A 22,500-nucleotide genomic window follows, 5' to 3' on the forward strand; every position below is an offset into this window, starting at 1 on the left:
ACTAATGTGTGTAGAAGCGTCTGCAGGCCTAGAGCTTGATTTATACACCTGTGGCCATGAAGGGATTGAACACCTGAACTCAGTGATGTGGAGGAGTGTCTCAATACATTTGGCAATATAGTGTATAAAAGAACAATTATATTAGAAAGAAACTTGATATGTTCGTATTATTGACACATGGATTTATAAAGCTTTCATCACCCACAGTAGAAAAACCGAACAATGTCATCCGTCCTTGACTGTCATTGTTCTGATTAAACACTGCTAATAATCACTAATAAAGACACAAATTGATATTGGCATGTGTTTAAAGCATATAGACTATTCTATAAGACTTACTTGCCAACTCAATGACAAAACAACCACAATTTCATTGTTCAACAAGTTTCCCATGTCCGTCTCTGATATTATCCAACATCTTTACCGAATACAAAAATAATCAGAAGATGGGTCACGTTTAAGCAATATAAGTATTATATAATCATCCTTCAATCTGCTCTCTGAAACCTCCCAGAAATCCTGTTAACCTTCTAACGGTCACCTGACTGCAGTGAGGTCGCGCTGTGATTGGCTGCTGATGACTCAATGTGTAAAGAATCATTTTCATAATGATCTGAGATCAGCTTTAATCAGAACAGAGTCTCATCTCTTCTGTGAGTGTTTAATCATTGAGAAAATCTTCCCAGCATCTCTTTCTCCATGACCGCCTGAGTAATAATCGCTTTAATGTCGCCCACCGCCGTCTAATTTAATATCATTTGACTCATTATGTCTGAATTGCAAAAGCCATTTGTCTGAAGATGGGATTGGATTCAGATGCTGGTGTCTGTGGGTAAATGAAAACATGTCCAGGTCATATTTCACCCCAGAATCATAACAAAACAAAATAACAATGGTTTTGCAAAAAAGAAAATAAAGCCTATTTTTGGGACCATTATGATTTGTGCCCGCGTTCTCCACCAATTTTCCCATTGACTTACTCAATTTTCTCACTGATGATTCTCATTAAATTCTCATTACTATAATACAGTCATTTTTTAAATATATTAGTTACTACTGTAATTTTCTTAAATTAAAATGAGAATAAAAGCAAAACAAATGATACACTTATGTGTAATTATTAAAAAAAAAAAATATATATATATATATATATATATATAGTGTGCGGAATTTCCTTTTGTTTGTTTATTCATAAACATAATGACAAAAATGGATTAATTAGTGTTAGTGTTGTATTTCTTTTAGAATTAAAATTAGCATACAAGCAGTACAACAAATGCTACCATTATTTTGTGCATTTTTACATAGACAACATGTCTAACAACTGATTCTAAGTTTGATGTTATATTAACATTTACATTCATGCATACATTTGAATAGAATCCATATCATCAATATAATTTTTTTTTACTATTTAAATGACTAACTTGGGGTGTTTTACATAGATAACTCTTTGTCTTACAACTGATTCCAATAGAAATTACATTACCATTAAACGCATTTGACTTACAATGCATAAAATTTGTGTTACAATGCATGCATTTTAAATGAGACTTAACTATTTTTTATTGCTGTGTCATTCAGATTGTCCACTGATTTTTATCAGCATTGAGTTCAACACAGTAGTTTATTCTGCGAAGGAATGCATGCTGTACTGCATTAGAATTTGGCCAAAAACTGAGAATAATGTTGCAGAAACATGCCTTAAAATGCTGTCCATGTAGGCAGTGCACTAGAGATAATGACCCGTGTGTGTGTGTGTGTTCAGATATCGACGAGTGCTCGGAGGGTTTGGTGCAGTGTGACACACACGCCACCTGTGTGAACTTACCCGGTTGGTATCACTGCGAGTGTCGAGAGGGTTATCATGATAATGAGGTGTTCACGGCAAACGGAGAGTCCTGTAAAGGTAAAGTTTTCCAAACACACATGCACAAGTCAACTCAAGTCAATTTTCTTTATATAGCGCTTCTACAATGACGATTGTTTCAAAGCAGCTTCACACACTGCAAAAAATGCTCTTCTTACTTAGTAATTGTCTTGTTTCTAGTACAAATATCTAAAAATTCTTAAATAAAGATGCATTTACTATATAAGTAAAATTAAATTTTTCCTTTTTTTCTTAAAAATCAAATCTAAATTAAGTGAGTTTTTGCTTAAAACAGGCAAAATGATCTGCCAATGGGGTGAGAAAAATAATCTTATTTCTGATTGAAATCTTGTTTCTTGTTTCCGTCCCAGAAATAAGATTATTTTTCTCACCCCATTGGCAGATCATTTTGCCTGTTTTAAGCAAAAATTTGATTGGATTTTCCCCCCCTGAAAACAAGCAAAAATACCTTATGTCATTTTACTGATCTAGTAAATGCGTCTTGATTTAAAAATTGTTAGATATTTGGACTGGAAATGAGAAAAAAATACTAAATAAGAAGAGCATTTTTCACGGTGTTAAACCGTACAATATTGCAACACAATTTGATTGCTGTACAGTCGTTCTGGAGAAAACTATCAGCTGAATGTTATCAGCCTATTTTAATTTATTATATAGCGACAATGTTGGCAGATCAGTATTATAGTTTATACAATTAATTAAGCTAACCTAATAAATTCAAATACATTAACCTAATAAATTAATTTTATTTGGATATTCAGTTAAAAAAACTTACATCAACATTTTTTTTCTCAAAAACTATGCATGTCTATACTACAAAAGAAATGCTCTTCTTATTTAGTATTTTTGTCTTGTTTCCAGTCCAAATATCTAAATATTCTTAAATCAAGATGCATTTACTAGATCAGTAAAGAAAACAAGGAAAAATATCTTATGGAATTTTACTTATCTAGTAAATGCATCTTGATTTAAGAATTGTTGACAAAATGACTAAGTTAGAAGGGCATTTTTTGCAGTGTGCTAACAGCCTTACCTCCTCCTCCTTTAGACACAGATGAGTGTCGGACGGGCCGCAGCACCTGCGCTAATGACACTGTGTGCTTCAATCTGGATGGCGGTTACGACTGCCGCTGTCCACACGGACACAACTGCACCGGAGACTGCATCCACGACAGCAAGGTCAGGCACAATGGCCAGATCTGGGTCCTGGACAATGACAGATGCTCCGTTTGCTCGTGTCAGGTCAGTGAGAGTGATGCATTATGGGTAGGCTGTCATCTTTGAGGTCAGGGTGAAGGTCTTGTGAAAGCCTGCTGACATCAAGGGTGTCATGGCCAAACAGCGGCCATCAGGTTTAACTGGGGGGGGGGCATCATGATAAATCACAAACACATCACCCTGTCTAATTCATAAGGTCACGTGATCAAACGATCAGGCTTTAAAATAACTTTTGTGGCATAATGTCCATTAAAACTTGACTATCAATGTATTACCTCTTTCCCCACCAGTGTTAAAAATAAATAAATATATATATATATATATATATATATATATATATACACATAAACATACATGCTGCAAAAAATGCTTTTCTTACTTAGTATTTTTGTCTTGTTTCTAGTCAAAATATCTAAATATTCTTACATTAAGAAACATTTACAAGACAAGCAAAAGTTATTGTCTTGTTTTGGGAAAAAATAACTCAAAATGAAGAGAGTTTTTGCTTAAAATAAGATAAATAATCTGCCAACGGGGTGAGAAAAATAATCTTGTTTTCTGTTTGAATTAAGATTATTTTTCTCACCCCATTGGCAGATTATTTATCTTATTTTAAGCAAAAACTCTCTTCATTTTGAGTTATTTTCCCCCAAAACAAAACAATTACTTTTGCTTGTCTAGTAAATACTTCTTGTTTTAAGAATTTTTAGATCTTTGGACTAGAAACAAGACAAAAATACTAAGTATTTCATTTTTTGCAGTATATATATATATATACAGTCTTGTTCAAAATAATAGCAGTACAATGTGACTAACCAGAATAATCAAGGTTTTTAGTATATTTTTTATTGCTACGTGGCAAACAAGTTACCAGTAGGTTCAGTAGATTGTCAGAAAACAAACAAGACCCAGCATTCATGATATGCACGCTCTTAAGGCTGTGCAATTGGGCAATTAGTTGAAAGGGGTGTGTTCAAAAAAATAGCAGTGTCTACCTTTGACTGTACAAACTCAAAACTATTTTGTACAAACATTTTTTTTTCCTGGGATTTAGCAATCCTGTGAATCACTAAACTAATATTTAGTTGTATGACCACAGTTTTTTAAAACTGCTTGACATCTGTGTGGCATGGAGTCAACCAACTTGTGGCACCTCTCAGCTGTTATTCCACTCCATGATTCTTTAACAACATTCCACAATTCATTCACATTTCTTGGTTTTGCTTCAGAAACAGCATTTTTGATATCACCCCACAAGTTCTCAATTGGATTAAGGTCTGGAGATTGGGCTGGCCACTCCATAACATTAATTTTGTTGGTTTGGAACCAAGACTTTGCCCGTTTACTAGTGTGTTTTGGGTCATTGTCTTGTTGAAACAACCGTTTCAAGGGCATGTCCTCTTCAGCATAGGGCAACATGACCTCTTCAAGTATTTTAACATATGCAAACTGATCCATGATCCCTGGTATGCGATAAATAGGCCCAACACCATAGTAGGAGAAACATGCCCATATCATGATGCTTGCACCTCCATGCTTCACTGTCTTCACTGTGTACTGTGGCTTGAATTCAGAGTTTGGGGGTCGTCTCACAAACTGCCTGTGGCCCTTGGACCCAAAAAGAACAATTTTACTCTCATCAGTCCACAAAATGTTCCTCCATTTCTCTTTAGGCCAGTTGATGTGTTCTTTGGCAAATTGTAACCTCTTCTGCACATGCCTTTTTTTTAACAGAGGGACTTTGCGGGGGATTCTTGAAAATAGATTAGCTTCACACAGACGTCTTCTAACTGTCACAGTACTTACAGGTAACTCCAGACTGTCTTTGATCATCCTGGAGGTGATCATTGGCTGAGCCTTTGCCATTCTGGTTATTCTTCTATCCATTTTGATGGTTGTCTTCCGTTTTCTTCCACGTCTCTCTGGTTTTGCTCTCCATTTTAAGGCATTGGAGATCATTTTAGCTGAACAGCCTATCATTTTTTGCACCTCTTTATAGGTTTTCCCCTCTCTAATCAACTTTTTAATCAAAGTACGCTGTTCTTCTGAACAATGTCTTGAACGACCCATTTTCCTCAGCTTTCAAATGCATGTTCAACAAGTGTTGGCTTCATCCTTAAATAGGGGCCACCTGATTCACACCTGTTTCTTCACAAAATTGATGACCTCAGTGATTGAATGCCACACTGCTATTTTTTTGAACACACCCCTTTCAACTAATTCAACTAATTGCCCAATTGCACTTGCCTTGCCTTAAGAGCGTGCATATCATGAATGCTGGGTCTTGTTTGTTTTCTGACAATCTACTGAACCTACTGGTAACTTGTTTGCCACGTAGCAATAAAAAAATATACTAAAAACCTTGATTATTCTGGTTAGTCACATTGTACTGCTATTATTTTGAACAAGACTGTACATACATACATACATACACACACACACACACACACACACACACACACACACACACACACACACACACACACACACACACACACACACACACACACACACACACACACACACACACACACACACACACATATGCACAATAAAAAGCATAATTAATTTTTTGTAAAATTCATTGCAATTTTTATGAAACAATTTAATACAATTTAATATACATATCATTTCCTTAAATGGTATGTGATAATTTTCACATGATTCAAGGAAGGATACCTGAAAATAACTAAACAAAATGCCAGTTTAATTCCCCCAGACTCAACTATGGTAAAATCACATTGTCCAGTTTTATTTCTTATACTCAAATAAATGCCAACATTTTTAGTTAAATTAAATTGAACTGTTATTATCCATAATAAATGATGATTGTAGCACATCCTGCTCAGTTATGAGCTGCTGTTTTAATCGGAAGCGCTTGAGGAGTCACATTTTCATTTAAGCGATTGACCTCCATCAATTTGGCTGGTCACAGTCGGTAATTAAGTCTTTAATTGAAATGTTTTCTTGCATCTGGAGGAGGCGACGAGCACGATGGCTTTTCAGATATTAAATAATCAATCTACCAATTATCCTGCTCATGGTGAAGGACAGAGTGAGCGAATCTGTCTTAATCAGCCGATGCGTTTAATTGATGTGGAAGAGGAAGAGCTGCCAATCAAAATTAGGCTCTGGCCGCTCGAATGAACATGAAGTTATCAAGGGTATTTGCTTTACTCGCTTTGGCTTCTTGAAACGATAGCTCAACCAAAAACAAAGCACAAAAACACCCTAAAAACTTATTCATAATATTATTTATAATATTCAGTCTTCTGAAGTCATATGATGCTAAACTTTAAGCTGTAAAACATTGGTGTACAGTTCATCTATGCTTTCATAACAAGCTGTTTTTAGAAACACTCTAGTTTTCTTTATTTGAACATTTAAATGATAAATCACAGATTCAGTGTCACATTTTGAGATGCATACGGTCACATGATCACAAGAACAGGCTTTAAAGGAAGTTTATCTTAGTATTTGCCTTTAATTAATCTCACTGTAACCACTTGCATTTATTTTTAATAATAATTTTTTCGGTTTTAATAGGTTATGCCACATTTGTTGTTGATAAACTTCGTACAACAAAATTATATAAAATAACATTAAATACATTTTATATTTAATTTTTATATATATATATATATATATATATATATATATATATATATATATATATATATATATATATATATATATATATATATGACATAAAAATAACAAAAATATAAAACATTATAGATACATCTTCTAACTATGTACATAAAACATTAATATATAAATATGTATTAATATATACACTAAATAATTTTATAAAAATGTTTACGTATTTTATATATATATATATATATATATATATATATATATATATATATATATATATATATATATATATATATATATATATATATAATAATACACATAAAACATCATATATAAATCTTCTAAATATGTACGTATAAATATAAGAATATACAAGAAAATAACTCTTTACATTAAATAAAATCTGAGATCTATGATAAATAACATAATTTTTTATCAATTTATGATTCGGAATCATGAATCGATTCACTGACTCATAACGGTTTGAATCATGAATCGATTCACTGACTCATAACGTTTTGAATCATGAATCGATTCACTGACTCATAACGGTTCGAAGCTTTGTTCTGAAGTCGGCCATCACTATATAAGTCGTTATTTAGTGTTTTTCCCGCACTAACTCTATTCTGGCCTCTTCATCAATGATTGTAGAGCCGCTGTAGTGAGATGGGCTTTGTAACGACGTCTTTAGTGCCTTTATGGGTCTTGAGAGAGGAAATGACATTGGTGTCAATGAAGGCCTTTCTGAGCCATCGGATTTCAACACTAATATCTTCATCTGTGTGTGAAGATGAGCGGAGATCTGACGGCTGGCCAACCACAGGAGGAAGTAAAGGGTTAGTTCAGCCAAAAATGAAATGTGTGTCATTAACTACTCTCCCTAATGTCGCTCCACACCCGTAAGACCTCCGTTCATCTTCACACACAGTTTAAGATATTTTATATTTAGTCCGAGAGCGTATGCGAGTGTATGCACACTATACTGTCCATGTCCAGAAAGGGAATAAAAACATCATCACAGTAGTCCATATGAGACATCAGTGGGTTAATTAGAGTCTCTTGAAGCATCCAAAATACATTTGGGTCCAAAAATAACAAAAACGACGACTTTATTCAGCATTGGCTTCTCTTCCGCGTTTGTGTTCAATCCTCAAATAAAGATTCAAACGGTTATGAGTCAGCGAATCGACTCATGATTCGGATTGCCAGTGTCACGTGATTTCAGCAGTTTGACACGCGATCCGAATCATGAATCAGTTCGCTGATTCATGACAGAAATTTCATTTTTGGGTGAACTAACCCTTTCAGTTTTATACATAAAAAGCAGACACCAGTTTGTGACGTGTGTGTGTGTCTCACCTGTGCAGCTGGGTCGGGTCATGTGCCGGCGGATGGTGTGTGACTGTGATAACCCCACACTGGATCTGTTCTGCTGTCCGGAGTGTGACCCGCGGCTGACGTCTCAGTGTCTGCATCAGAACGGCCTGCTGACCTACTCCAGCGGAGACACCTGGATCGACAGCTGCCGGCGCTGCCAGTGTCTGGTGAGGCAAACAGCATTTACCCAAATCAGGGATGGGCAACTTCGGTCCTGGAGGGCTACTGTCCTGCAGAGTTTCCAACACTATTCAAACACACCTGATCCAGCTAATCAATGTTTTAGGATTTCTAGAAATATACAAGTGGGTGAGTTTTTTTTATTAGGGGCGGAGCTAAACTCTGCAGGACAGTGACCCTCCAGGGCCGAAGTTGCCCATCCCTGACCCAAATCATGTTTCTTAAAAAACTAAGCTCAGGAGGAGCACGTTCATATAATCCACCCAATCATGATGTCATTCCAACCAGCTGTCAACAATCAGTAATCAACATGTCTACCAATCAGCTCAAGTGGAGGATCACATAAATACCCACTCAACTCACCGATTGTTCCTTGACAAAGTTTGCAGCATCCCTCCACCACCCCTTATACCTCACACACACACCTGGTTAACTTTCCTAACCAGAGATACGGGGGGAGTACTCTGGTACTCTGGGTGGAAAAAATACTCTTCTTACTCAGTATTTTTGTCTTGTTTCTAGTCAAAATATCAAAAAATTCTTACATTAAGAAACATTTACTAGACAAGCAAAAGTAATTGTCTTGTTTTGGCAAAAATAACTCAAAATGAAGAGAGTTTTTGCTTAAAATAAGATAAATAATCTGCCAATGGGGTGAGAAAAATAATCTTAACTCAAACAGAAAACAAGATTATTTTTCTCACCCCATTGGCAGATTATTTATCTTATTTTAAGCAAAAACTCTCTTCATTTTGAGTTATTTTTCCCCAAAACAAGACAATTACTTTTGCTTGTCTAGTAAATACTTTTTGTTTTAAGAATTTTTAGATGTTTGGACTCGAAACAAGACAGAAATACTCCAAACCTCCAACCTTCACCACAATGATAACCTCCAAAAGCACTAACATAACACACACTTTTAAATACCAACATAACAGAACATTAAAAATGCATAAAATTGCACTTTATTTAAACTTTTACTCTCTGAATTCAGCCCGTTTGCAAAGCATGATGGGAAGTGAAGTCCTGTTTGATTGGGTTAGTTTATAGAAGCATGTTATTTGACAATAAAAACATCATGTTCTGTCAAAGAGTAACGGTTTTAAGTCAATATGACATGAAGCGATTACATTTGAACCAGAAACCTGATATAATGGTGTTAAATGAAGATAAATTACTTAAATAAAGTGAACAGCATCAGAAAATATTTTTTGAGTGATTTACAAGATCAGTAAAACGACATAAGATATTTTTTCTTGTTTTTTGGGGAAAAAATATCAAAATGAAGTGAGTTTTTGCTTAAAACAGGCAAAATGATCTGCCAATGGGGTGAGAAAAATAATCTTATTTCTGATTGGGACGGAAACAAGAAACAAGATTTCAATCAGAAATAAGATTGTTTTTCTCACCCCATTTAGATTTTATTTTCAACAAAACAAAACAAAAATATCTGGTCATTTTACTTATCTAGTAAAGGCATCTTGATTTAGGATATGTTAGATATTTTGGACTAGAAACAAGACAAAACTACTGAGTAAGAAGAGCATTTTTTGCGTTGTGCTGAGGGATTTATTCAGTAAATGTGTTTAGATGCACATCTTCACGTTTCCATCCGATGTTTTATGCGATAAACCAAGATGTGAAGTGTATGGAAACAGCTCACGTTGACTTTTAAGCACTAGTTGAGCACTAATAACTCTATATAGCTCTACTTGTGCTTGTAATAATACTTTATTTTTGCCCCCCGATGGAGAACATGAGTTATCGTCCCCCAGGTAACTTCAGTTTGAGACCCCTAGTGTCTTTCCAAACATCAAAAACTCAATAATAATCAAAGAACAACAAATAAACGCAGCTTGATGGATTCTGAGCTCCTCGTATGTGGTGTGAATCTCCACTGCTCCCCACCGAGTGTTGCAAACACCTCTCCTCCTCCAGCCATATGCTCCTCAAATGCTAATCTCATATTTGCATTCATGAGGGTTTTTTTTGTTGTGACCCCCTCCTGCTCAGCTCTTTTCCCACAAATCATCTGTGCAGAGCCGCTGATCTAACACAGAGCTCATTAACACTGACATTACAGCGGCCGTAGCATCACAACACTCTTCATTCTCCCAGAGCAGCTGGACCGATGAAGACAGACATCAGGGACATCTACTAGAGCTAGAAATTATAGTTTAAAAAGTATGTGTATATATCAAGTGGCAACCTCCCGCAGTTACTGTTGAAGCCAATACGGAAGTGATTTAAGCTGCAGTTCCTCCACTGGCCACTAGAGCGGCTCCAGAAGGAGCAGAATCTCATTGAGCCTCATGTTAAAATGCCCAACTTTACAGCAGAAAAAAACATATTTACAGTCTGGGACAAATTGTGGTTTTGGTCTATATGGCTTATTTTGCCCTTCATGACGACTGTGAGGGGGTGAATTTTTTAATAACTCATTCGTTTACATTCTATAAAGCCTTAACGGTCTGCATAATTAAGGGCGTGGCCACTTTGAGTGACAGGTGGATTTCCGTTTGTCTGCTGTGTGTTAGTCATCGCGTCACCTAAGCTCCGCCCACGTCCCGCCTCTTTGCCCATTTTCTGCTATCTGGGTGATGATGCGCTGCTAAGATAGCGACGGCCAGCTCGTCTCTACTTTACGCTTCAGAACGGCTCTTCAGAATCCTACGGGTGACGTCACGGACACTAAGCCATATTGTTGAGTTTTGCTCCAACCCCAATCAAACACACCAGAACCAATCAATGTCTTACAAGGTCCTATAAACAATATATATATATTGTTTTTATAGATATATTTTATATATATAAAAGTATTTAAAAATTATATTTCTAATACTAATAATAATAATATTAGCTAAACAAAATTGGATTAAAATGTAAAATTACTATATTTAATTTATAAAAATGTTACACAAATAGAATTATAATAATAATTATTAATTATTCTAAAAATAATAATAACTGATTTAAGCATTGGCATTTCTAAGATTTTAATAATGTATGTGTTTTCTAGGCCTGGAAATCAAAATTGTGATTGTATAGTATATATTATTATTATTATTATTATTATTATTATTATTATTATTATTATTATTATTATTATTATTATTATTATTAATCTTTTTTAGAATATATCTATATATATATATATATATATATATATATATATATATATATATATATATATATACACTGTAAAAAAATGTTCGTTGTTTTTTGTTGGTTTAACTTAAAAAAGTAAGTAACCTGGTTGCCTTAAAATTTTAAGTTTATTGAAATTAAAAATTTGAGTTGATACAATGAAGGAAATTTGTTTAATAAATAGAAACTCAAAATATTTTTATATCTGAACCACATGAAAAAAAAATTGATAAATCATGAAAATAGCACTATTTGGCATGTTTCACTGCATCATCAGAAATAAAACACACACAATTACCCAATATGCTTAAAAAATGTTTTAATAATATTTTAATAAAGGTTGTCGAATCAAAAAAATTTCATTGTATTAACTCAAAATTTCAATTTCAATGAACTCAAAATTTTAAGGCAACCAGGTAACTTTTTTTCTAAATATTTTTTTACAGTGTATATATATATATATATATATATATATATATATATATATATATATATATATATATATATATATATATATATATATATATATATATATATATATATATATATATATATATATATATATATATATATATATATATATACCATAGACCATAGACCAGGGGTCCCCAGACTCGGTCCTGCAGAGTTTCAAATAAAGTTGGGAAAATGTATATGACTATAAGAGAGATTTCTGATAGACCGTCTGCAAAAACCCAAACACCTTTTAAAGAAGAAAAAAATCATCCACTGACTTTCAAAGCTGCGACAGAAACGGCTTTCCACTTCGAGGACCTTGATAGAAATGTAGTGGAGTAAAAAGGACGATATTTGTCTTTCAGATGGAGTGAAGTTAAAGTCAGAAGTTTACAGAAAAAATAATACTCCAGTAAAGCACAGAGACTCAAAAAGAGTACTTCAGTACAGGACTCGAGTAAATGAGCTGAGCTACTGTAGTCCAGCTCTGCTGCATAGTAAGCGCGCACAGTGTGCACTAAGAAGTGTGCTAGTCATCCATTTAGAGCATTATGCCAACATTAATATGCATCCGGGAAAATGTATTTCATTCAGTGCGAGAAACATGCAGATGCTGCAGTAAAAGCAGAGCTCTGGTCAATAGGTAAACAGGTTTTACCCTTCCAGCGCTGATAACCAACCGGGCCGCATGAGATCAAAACGCAATCTGACTTCAAAAAGGCTTTCAGAGCACTTCCTGTGTGTAACCGTGGCGATAGCGCAAGCCCAGCTGAAATGAAAACGCTCGGTGAAATGAGGCCAAATCTCCGCTCAGCCTGAAATATATGACCTGTATTTAAGGAGTATCGGGGAGTCCGTGCTCTGCTGTTATTGATAGCTGGTAAACCAACAGAGACCCGCCCTCAGAAATCCCTGCAATATCGCCGAGATGATATTGTTTCCAGCCGCCGGATGAGTGTTTGACTGTTATTATTGTGGCGCTTTGGTGCGAGGAACGCTTTAAATGTCAACTCGATTAGGTCTCACTCTCTGACATTATTGAGCTGAAGCTTTTTTACTTATATGCACAATATTGCAAAGCAGCTGCGAATGCATATGCCTGCTTTTCTCAAAGGTAACATTTTTATATTTATTAAAAAGACCCATGACATAAATATTGTAGATTTGTGTATTTTGCTCATTTTACAAAAATGTATAACTTAACTTTCAGCACAAATACGCATTTATAATTTATAGTCTTTCTCATCAGGGGAAACAAACTCAAAGATTATTAGACTTAATTTAATAATAATACAAATAATTATCATTAATTTATGTTTTTTTTTGTTGAGAAATGATTAAAAATCTTAAAAATCAAAATTAAATAGCAATAATATGAATAATAATAGCAACACTGATCAAAAGTTTGGGCTCAGTAAGATTAAAAAATATTAATTATTAATACTTTTGTTCATCACAGGCTCATTAAACTGATCAAAAGTGACAGTTAAGACATTTAGAAGCTACACAGGATTCCATTTCAAACAAACGCTGATCTTTTGAACATTCTATTCATCATAGAATCCTGAGGAATACAAAGTATCAGTTTCCACAAAAATATGAACTGTGTTCCATATTTAAAATAATCAGAAATATTAGCCACAAGACAAAACAAAAACATTTTTCTCAACTGCATAGTTTGTATTCTGGACCATCTACAAGAGATTGACTGATTGAGACTCAGGTAAAGACCCAACAGTCACGTCTGGAAGAGAAAACGACTCTCTCCAAACCCTTGAATGAGAGCAGCGAGTTTAATTTGGCCATTCGCCTTAGCTAGAAACAGCTGCTCTTCACCTTTTTCAAAATTCAGATGTATGTCAAATCACACCTACGTTGATATCAGAGACAACAATCTCAGTGTTTCTCTCATTTATGCCTGGCTCACACTACAGGAGTTTTAAAATCCTCTCCGATTGTAAAGTCTGGTTGCAGCTCACACTTCAGGAGAATCTGTGCAGATTTTCTTCCCTCAAATCTTAAACATGCTCACACTACAAGATATGAAAATTACGGAGCCCCTAAAGGGACGTGGTGGAGGAATTTTTTTAGGTGGGGAGATATTTTTTTTCTCTAAACCTTTTGCGTTCCCTCGCAAAGACATTTGCGTTCCCTCGCAAAACTTTGCGTTCCCACGCAAAGTTTTGCGAGGGAACGCAAATGTCTTTGCGAGGGAACGCAAATGTCTTTGCGAGGGAACGCAAAGTTTTGCGAGGGAACGCAAGGTTTTGCGAGGGAACGCAAATGTCTTTGCGAGGGAACGCAAAGTTTTGCGAGGGAACGCAAATGTCTTTGCGAGGGAACGCAAAGTTTTGCGAGGGAACGCAAATGTCTTTGCGAGGGAACGCAAATGTCTTTGCGAGGGAACGCAAAGTTTTGCGAGGGAACGCAAGGTTTTGCGAGGGAACGCAAATGTCTTTGCGAGGGAACGCAAAGTTTTGCGAGGGAACGCAAATGTCTTTGCGAGGGAACGCAAAGTTTTGCGAGGGAACGCAAATGTCTTTGCGAGGGAACGCAAATGTCTTTGCGAGGGAACGCAAAGTTTTGCGAGGGAACGCAAGGTTTTGCGAGGGAACGCAAAGTTTTGCGAGGGAACGCAAATGTCTTTGCGAGGGAACGCAAAAGGTTTAGGGGAAAAAAATACCTCCCCACCTAAAAAAATTCCTCCACCACGTCCCTTTAGGGGCTCCGTAGAAAATCCAGGAGCATCACACACTACAGAATATTATTCAGATTATCGTGCCAGAGGAAGTGCGTCACGTGATCTACGCAGCAGATCGTAAGCGGGAAAACTAAATGGATCAGCCTACGATAGCATGAAAACCTGCTGTATCAGTAAAGATGTCCATCTCGTCGTAGACTTGTTTCCTATTGGCTATTGAGACAGTACGGACGTTAACATGTTTGATATGATCGGGGCGAGCCCGATTTGCGTGAGAGCAGATCAGGAGGTGCAAGATTTGATCAGTGAACGCCTCACATTACCAGATCATCTGCGCCGAACATCGGAACCGATCGAGTCCTGGAAAACATTTTTTATCCGAGTCTCGGGAGGGGAAAAACGGCATAAATCGGCCTAAAACTCCTGTAGTGTGAGCCAGGCATTAGTTGGTGAAAGTTTCTGCTAGTCCAGTATTTGAAATCTTCAAAGCAAATAAAAGTTGATCAGAGCTAAGAGCGATGTAAATCTGAGCAACAATAGGCGAGTTTCCATTACTCTTCAAATGGCGCATTGAAAATATGCCCAATGGAAACTTGTCAATATCGCAAAAACGTTTTTCAGAGGTGGTTTTCCAGTTTTTTTTCCATTCGAAAAAGGACATTTTCCCAAAACTGCAATAGAAACAGTTTACCTGGTAGCTACGGTGACACATTGCTGCCGCATAGGGCTTCTTCCCCACTCAATTATGTTCCCACTTAATTACGATATCTTTTATCGTAATTACGATATGTTGTAAAAACTACATTTTTCTCATTCAAATAACACAGTGTGTAGAAGGTTGTGCTTACTTTCCATAATATGAAATTAAAATAATAATACTATAAGCTAACATTTAAACATTGCCTAACTACAAAACTAAACAGGCTCCGTGTTCATCACCCCTCTGTCCGACGAAGGCGCGCTCTGGTGGATTCTTTCCCTTTATAACTTCCACACCAATACTCAATCATTTTTAGCCACACAGATAAGTTCCCTCCCACTCCCGTGTTGTCGTTTTTGGGCTGCAATCTGTAAGTTACAGTAAAAAAAATCTGTGCAGATCACAGCATGCCCACTTAGTTGAATAAAAGTCCAAAATGTATTTTTTGTTTTTTTATTGACCTGAAAGCCAGCGGGTGTGGAGCACATCATTCACGTAACCAGGCACAAACAGGAGAGCATAAAGAGACAGGGCAACTAAAAATGAGTTCAAAATTAAAACCGATAGTTCATTTATATAAACGGCATATATGTGTAGATAGTTGGTATCACAGTCTTACTACGATTCCCAGTCCCATCCACTCATTCATAAGACAGAAGTCATCTCTTCCGTGAGCACTTAATCTTATCATAAAAAAAAAAAAAATCAAATTCTTGTTCCTATTTTTCTCCATCCCCTTCCTATTCTAGCTTACGCTACTCTGAGTAATGTGCAAAACGCCTCTTCATGACGGATCACTTCCTGTACTTAGTTTTAAGTTTCTTTGGATAAAAGCGTCTGGTAAAAATATGACCCGGGAGCACTACACTGGTCAACAGAGCAGGAGAAGGACAGAGAAGAGATTGTTGAATAAAGATGTTATTTTTGTTTGTTTCATTTCTTCATAACATGACCCACTGGAGTCACATGGACTATTTTAATGGTGTCTTTACTACTTTCAAAACCTCTCGAATTCCAATCTCGAGGTCTTACGGGTCATGAGGGTGAGGAACTAATGAGCGAATTTACATTTTTGGGTGAATTAACCCTTTAAGAATCTCACCTCCCATGTATAGGTTTGAAGTTCCTTTGCTGGAGCTCCTCGACTGACGTATTCTTCATTTCTCTGTGGCTGTTTCCAGCAGGGTGAAGTGGATTGCTGGCCTCTGTCCTGCCCGCCGGCGGACTGCGATTTCACGCTGGTGCCCGAGGGCGAATGTTGCCCGCGGTGCGTTTCGGACCCGTGCCAGGCCCACGCCGTGCGCAACGACATCACCAAAACCTGCGAGGACGAACACGGCATCACACGCTTCAGCGGCTCATCCTGGGTCAAACACGGCACGGACTGCACACTGTGCCAGTGCAAGGTACGGACACAGCCTGACAAGCCATAAAAATAAGATAAAAATTAAAATAAAAAATAAATAAATAAATTAAGCATAATTATAATAAATAAACATATATTATAAAAATAAGATACAATTATTTAAAATAAAAATATAAAAATACAACTAATTATACAAAATGAATTAATACAAATATATATTATAAAAATAAGATAAAAATGATGTAAAAAAAAATATATATATATATATATATATATATATATATATATATATATATATATATATATATATATATATATATATATCATTTAAAAAACTATTTCAATTAGCAGGGTATCCGCGGGGTCTTGAAAAGTCTTAAAAGGTGATAAATCAATTTTGGGAAAATTAAGACCCTTATAAAGTATTAAAAAGTCTTATCACGGCTTTATAAAGTCTTAAATTTTGAAAGTATTTTGTTCAAGCTTTGTCAAAAGAGTTTGACTCCAAAAAGTATTTATGAATATATTTATTTTCATCCCCATAAGTATTAAAAAACAACGGGGCGCTCAGTCTGAGATCGGCTCGGAGCGCGCGCGCCACGGATGGACATTAGCACCGCCACCAGCCAAATGCGGCTGATTTTGAGCTGTGGCGGGTAAACTCGCTTCACCTACCGAGCTGTTTCACCTCTTTGTAAACTTTGTTCAATGCATGCGAGTTCTGCCGTATGTGCGCATATAACCAGTCGTTTTCTCCGTCATCACTCGCGTGAAGACGCGCTGTGAGACGAGCGCGCGCTGAGAGAAGACGCTGTGCATCACCCGAGAGTGCGCGCGAGTCTCACAAGCGCACAAATATTGAGTTTTCTTTCAAACCTTGCGCTTAAACGGACAAACTCACACAAGAAGTATGTCAACATGTCCATCTTGATGAGTATCCAAGCAGACATAGTCTGAATATGCCTTAAGTGAACTGTATAGTGTGCACAGTCGAGAAAGGCGAGCATATCCCTGCCTCAGGTCTTAAAGGCGCAGTGGCCTTTACTGCTGCCTGAGTGATGTCCTTATATTTAGTTTGACATTAAACAATGCTCTTGATTGAATAGCTTTTGTAAGTTTAATAAGGATTAATCTTTCATTTAAACAGTTAAATATGCAGTTATTTTACATTTGATTACTTTAGTCAATTTCTGTCCCTTTCTGCAGGCCAGTAGGCATGAACATTATTATTTAATGAACACGAGTGAGGTCGAGTTAAACATTTTAGTTTGAATTTTATTTTTCGGTTTTCAGCTTTTGTTTCTTCTTTTTTTGTTTCGGCCAAGAATTTTGATTTCGGTGCTTCCCTACTGATAATGTTCTGCTCAGTATGTTGTCAACACGCTTCAAAGATGCCAGAATGAATAGTTTCATTGTTGGGACTAAAAACCATAAAACTGGAAGCCATACAACACCACAAATCATCGTGAAAATGTCAGTATTTCATTGAGACTTGAGATTAAATAAACTGCCCAAGTATTGTAGAGCTTGTAGTAAAAATATTGAGTGGAAGACTTTGAAAAAAGTTAATTTCCATCCCTGGCGAGCGCTGTCTACGGGTGACGTCATGTATTTTGCGAAATGCACAGTTAGGTGATGTGTCGCCCTCCATACGTTGTAAAACAGATATGCAATATAAACAATACAAAATTGGCCTACGATAGAGATTTTAAGTTTACATTCGACTACAACTGTTTATTAAAGGTTTGTTGCCGATTAGAACTTGAAGTGCGATGAGGTCTTAAAATGTTTTGAGAAGGTCTTTAAAAAGTCTTAAAAAGGTATTGAAATTAACTTCAGGACTCCTGCATATACCCTGATTAGACTAAGATGACACTTTGGGAGGAAAAAAAATGAATTAATTTCAGAGGTTTTCAGGAATTTTCCGGTGATCATTTACTTATGAATGAAAATATTCAAATAATAATAATCATGTAGATATTGAGCCTGACAAGCCAGATCAACGTCAAGATGTTTGGTCGGGAAACTCGCCATAGGCAGCTCAATCCGAGGGGCGGATAAACGGCTGTCCATAAAACTCCCTCTGCATTGTCTGTTCCTCAAATAAAGATTCAAACGGTTATGAATCAGTGAATCAATCAATGATTCGGATCGCCAATGTGACGCGATCCAAACTGCTGCGATCCGAATCATTGATCGATTCACTGATTCATAACCATTTGAATCTTTATTTGAGGATTGAACACAAACGCGGAAGAGAAGCCAATGCTGAATAAAGTCGTAGTTTTTGTTATTTTTGGACCCAAATGTATTTTGGACGCTTCAAGAGATTCTAATTAACCCAATTAATTAGCCCAATTCTAATACTGATTTTACCATAGTTGGACGAACTTCCTGTCCACCATTTAGATTTCCTTTTTTCTTTTTTTTTTTACTCCTCCTAGACCGTTGATCTAATTTTCACCAAAACCCTAATCGTATCACCTTCAGATCATGTCGGCAAAAAGTTGATAGACGAAACGGTTTTAGTTTACCACATCAACAAAACTGAGGCATGATGCCAAAATGACTCAAGGCTTTATCTCTGCAACACTTCGGCATATTGACACCAAACTTCACGTGTGTCATTGTCACCGCTTAACACATCAGTTTAGTCACAGCGCCACCTATTGATCCAAAATGATAAACGAGTCAATCAAATTACTATTGACTAGTGTATTTAATGATCATTTTGCCTAAAAGGTTAATAAAATATGTTATATGTTAATAAAATAGACCTAAAATATGTCTTTAATTGCTCATTGTTGCAGTTGGTCTGATGCTTCCAGCCATGCTTGCATAACTTATTGTGCCTTTTTTGTGCTTGGGCCCTTTATTATTATTATTTCTAAAAAAACACTCAGTTAATGGGAAAGTTCACCCAAAAATGAAAATTGTCATCATTTAGTTACTCATGTCATGTTGTTTCAAACGTGCATGAGTTTCTTTCTTCTGCCGAACACAAAAGAAGATATTTAAAAGAAATTTGTAGCCCATCAGAAAGAGCAACCATTCACTACCATAGTAGGGGAAACAATACTAGAGCCCTATTCGGACTGGATTAGTTTAACATGGGGACGTGGGGGTAAAGTACCAGAGGTTCTCGGTGATTTTAGTCCCGTCCGAATGTGCCATCTCGGTTATCATTACGGACAACGTCAGTAAAGATTACCGAGACTTTTACCTTCTGTAAAAATGACCTCGGGTAATACTAATCCCGTTCGAATAGACCCGCTGTAAAAATCTATGGTAAAATTCAGTCATTTCCTCTTTAAAAGTTTTAAAAAAGCGCATTTTGCGACCTTGGAGGCGCTTGAAGCATTCGGTTGCGTTGTAGGTGGAGGGACAAATCTGTGGCAAACCTCCAGTATTTTCCGCATATCGTTTAAAGCAAAAAGAAGATCAAAAGCACTTATTAGAGGCACAACACATTTTAGCTCTAGGAAAGTGTCTATTACCAATATAATCCAATCAGAATCGTTAGACTGGACCTAACTGTTTATTAAAACACACACATATATTGGAGACGGAGTTCAGACTGGCGCTCAGGTTGTGTGTTTGCTCACGTGATAACGGTGACGTCATACACACATGACGTCAAGGAGGTGCGTAAAGCGAGTTACTCCTCCCACTTCTGCTAGTTTTACTGAGATGTCTTATCCCGTGTGAATTGGCCATTAATATTACAGACGTCCTGAGGTAAAATGACTTTACCCCCATGTCCCCATGTTAAACTAATCCAGTCCGAATAGGGCTCTAGTATTGTTTCCCCTACTATGGTAGTAGGGCTGGGACAACGCGTCGACGTTATCGATGACGTCGGTCGACGCAAAAAATACGTCGACGCAAAATATGCGCGTCGATTCGTCAGACTCAAAATAAAGATGGCGGCGCCGGAGAGTAGTAGCAACCATAGATGTACATAATAAAGTATATTATGTAATTAAGTATATTATTTATTATGTATATCTATGGTAGCAACACGAGTGGCTCCTCAGACTTTAAGAAGTGCAAGGCTTGCGGGTTGGCCAGTCTATGGGGTTGGCGCGCGGTGCGCACGGAGCATTACAGGCATGCGCGCACGCGTTTTGTTGTCACGGCTACATAAACAAATGTCTGCACACAGGAAGACAGATGTTTTGGTAATATTTGATGTATTTTAATCACACAAAAAAAACGTTTGCATCAAGTGAAAGCATCGGACACATTGGCTACGTTACCTACATAATAAGCTGTTTTAAATTTAAAATGTTCAATGTCTAATCGCGCTGAGCAGTTTCATTCCAGGACTATTCCGGTTTTAAACGATATATTGGCGCCCGTAATGCACTCTACATGTAATTTTTTTCACTGTCATACCACGGATGCGCGTGGCGTTTCTGTTGCGGGTCAGCCACGGGGCTGTGTGGCGTTTTCTTTGCCTTTGCACACTAGAAGCGTGTCTGACGCGGCGCTGCTGCTGCTATTGATGCGGAGGGAAGCCCTATTCCTAATGTTAAACATAAATAGCCTACTGATACAGCAAAGAAAACGTCGGGAGTAGCCACATATCTATGGTATTGACGGCAAAATAGGCTACAGAATATTTCGTTCTGTATTGACAGTTGCAACATTTCAAAATCATAATTGACGTTTTTTATTATTACAATTAGGCCTATATCTGCATTTATGTAAACCTACAGACTTTCAAACATGAAAATGTAATTTAATAATGTGTATTCGTGTCAAAATGATATATAAACATCTTTTCCTATTCTATTTTGCCTGGAGACGCTAACACGCGTGAAAAATAGGCGCTCTTCTATTTCCAGCATGCACGCGTTTTCCGCGCGTCACAGGCAGTGTGCAAACTCCAACCTGTTAACATGTGAGCCGAAACAAAAACGGACACGCCACGCAGCCGAGACGCTCACGCTTGCAGTGTGTCCCTGGATTTGATTAACCAACTTGTTGATATTTAATCGATGGGCATAGCCTGTAGGCTGAGTTGCATACATAGAAAAATCGTATAATATGTTTCTTTGTTGTAGGTTAATACTTATTTGTGTGTGTGTGTGTGTGTGTGTGTGTGTGTGTGTGTGTGTGTGTGTGTGTGTGTGTGTGTGTGTGTGTGTAGCCTACTTTATGTTTTCAAGGTTTTATTGAATGCATTGCTCTTGTATAGTCTTACTTTGGAATTTTAAGAGCAATAAACATATATTGCAATGTTAAGGAATTAATTTTTCATTCAGAAAATTAAATCAACATGTATAAATTGCTATTAGGCAATTAATGGGGAGATAATCGGTAATCGAATCGAATCGCAACCGAATCGGACAGGGAAAATTAATCGTTAGATTAATCGATGCATCGAAAAATAATCGCTAGATTAATCGTTTAAAAAATAATCGTTTATCCCAGCCCTATATGGTAGTCAATGGTTGCTCTATCTGATGGGTTACAAAAATTCAAAATATCCTCTTTTGTGTTCGGCAGAAGAAAGAAACTCATACAGGTTTGAAACAACATGAGTGACTAAATGATGACAATTTTCATTTTCGGGTGAACTATCGCTTTAATACTTCAATTAGATGATCAAATACACAAATAGTCCGATTTATTTGCTGTGTATCAATTACTTATTACTATAATTGTATTTCCAGTGTGTTTACATTTGATATTTGTATCTGTTATGGTTATGTATGTGTGTACCTGTATGACTCATGATATCCTGTGTAAAATGATTGCAACTGGAATTTAGCTTGTTGACCAAAAAACCCAAAGAAATAAAAACTCAAATGTATTTTTCGTCTTTTCCAGAACGGACACATCTGTTGCTCAGTGGA

The 22,500-nt window shown here is 36.5% G+C and overlaps 1 protein-coding gene across 1 annotated transcript in view; it reads left to right on the top strand.

The window, feature by feature from the left end:
• Nucleotides 1–22,500, top strand: part of nell2a (neural EGFL like 2a) — a 162,470-nt gene that overhangs the window by 139,526 nt on the left and 444 nt on the right. Inside the window, exons 16-20 of the mRNA XM_067436024.1 lie at nucleotides 1,769–1,909; nucleotides 2,940–3,133; nucleotides 8,077–8,253; nucleotides 16,452–16,676; nucleotides 22,475–22,500. The exon at nucleotides 22,475–22,500 is cut by the window's right edge and continues 444 nt beyond it. Coding sequence (XP_067292125.1) covers nucleotides 1,769–1,909; nucleotides 2,940–3,133; nucleotides 8,077–8,253; nucleotides 16,452–16,676; nucleotides 22,475–22,500 — 763 coding nt within the window. The remainder of the gene's footprint in view (nucleotides 1–1,768; nucleotides 1,910–2,939; nucleotides 3,134–8,076; nucleotides 8,254–16,451; nucleotides 16,677–22,474) is intronic.

This window comes from Pseudorasbora parva, chromosome 25, assembly GCF_024679245.1.
Source record: "Pseudorasbora parva isolate DD20220531a chromosome 25, ASM2467924v1, whole genome shotgun sequence".
In the NCBI taxonomy this organism is placed as follows: Eukaryota; Metazoa; Chordata; class Actinopteri; order Cypriniformes; family Gobionidae; genus Pseudorasbora; species Pseudorasbora parva.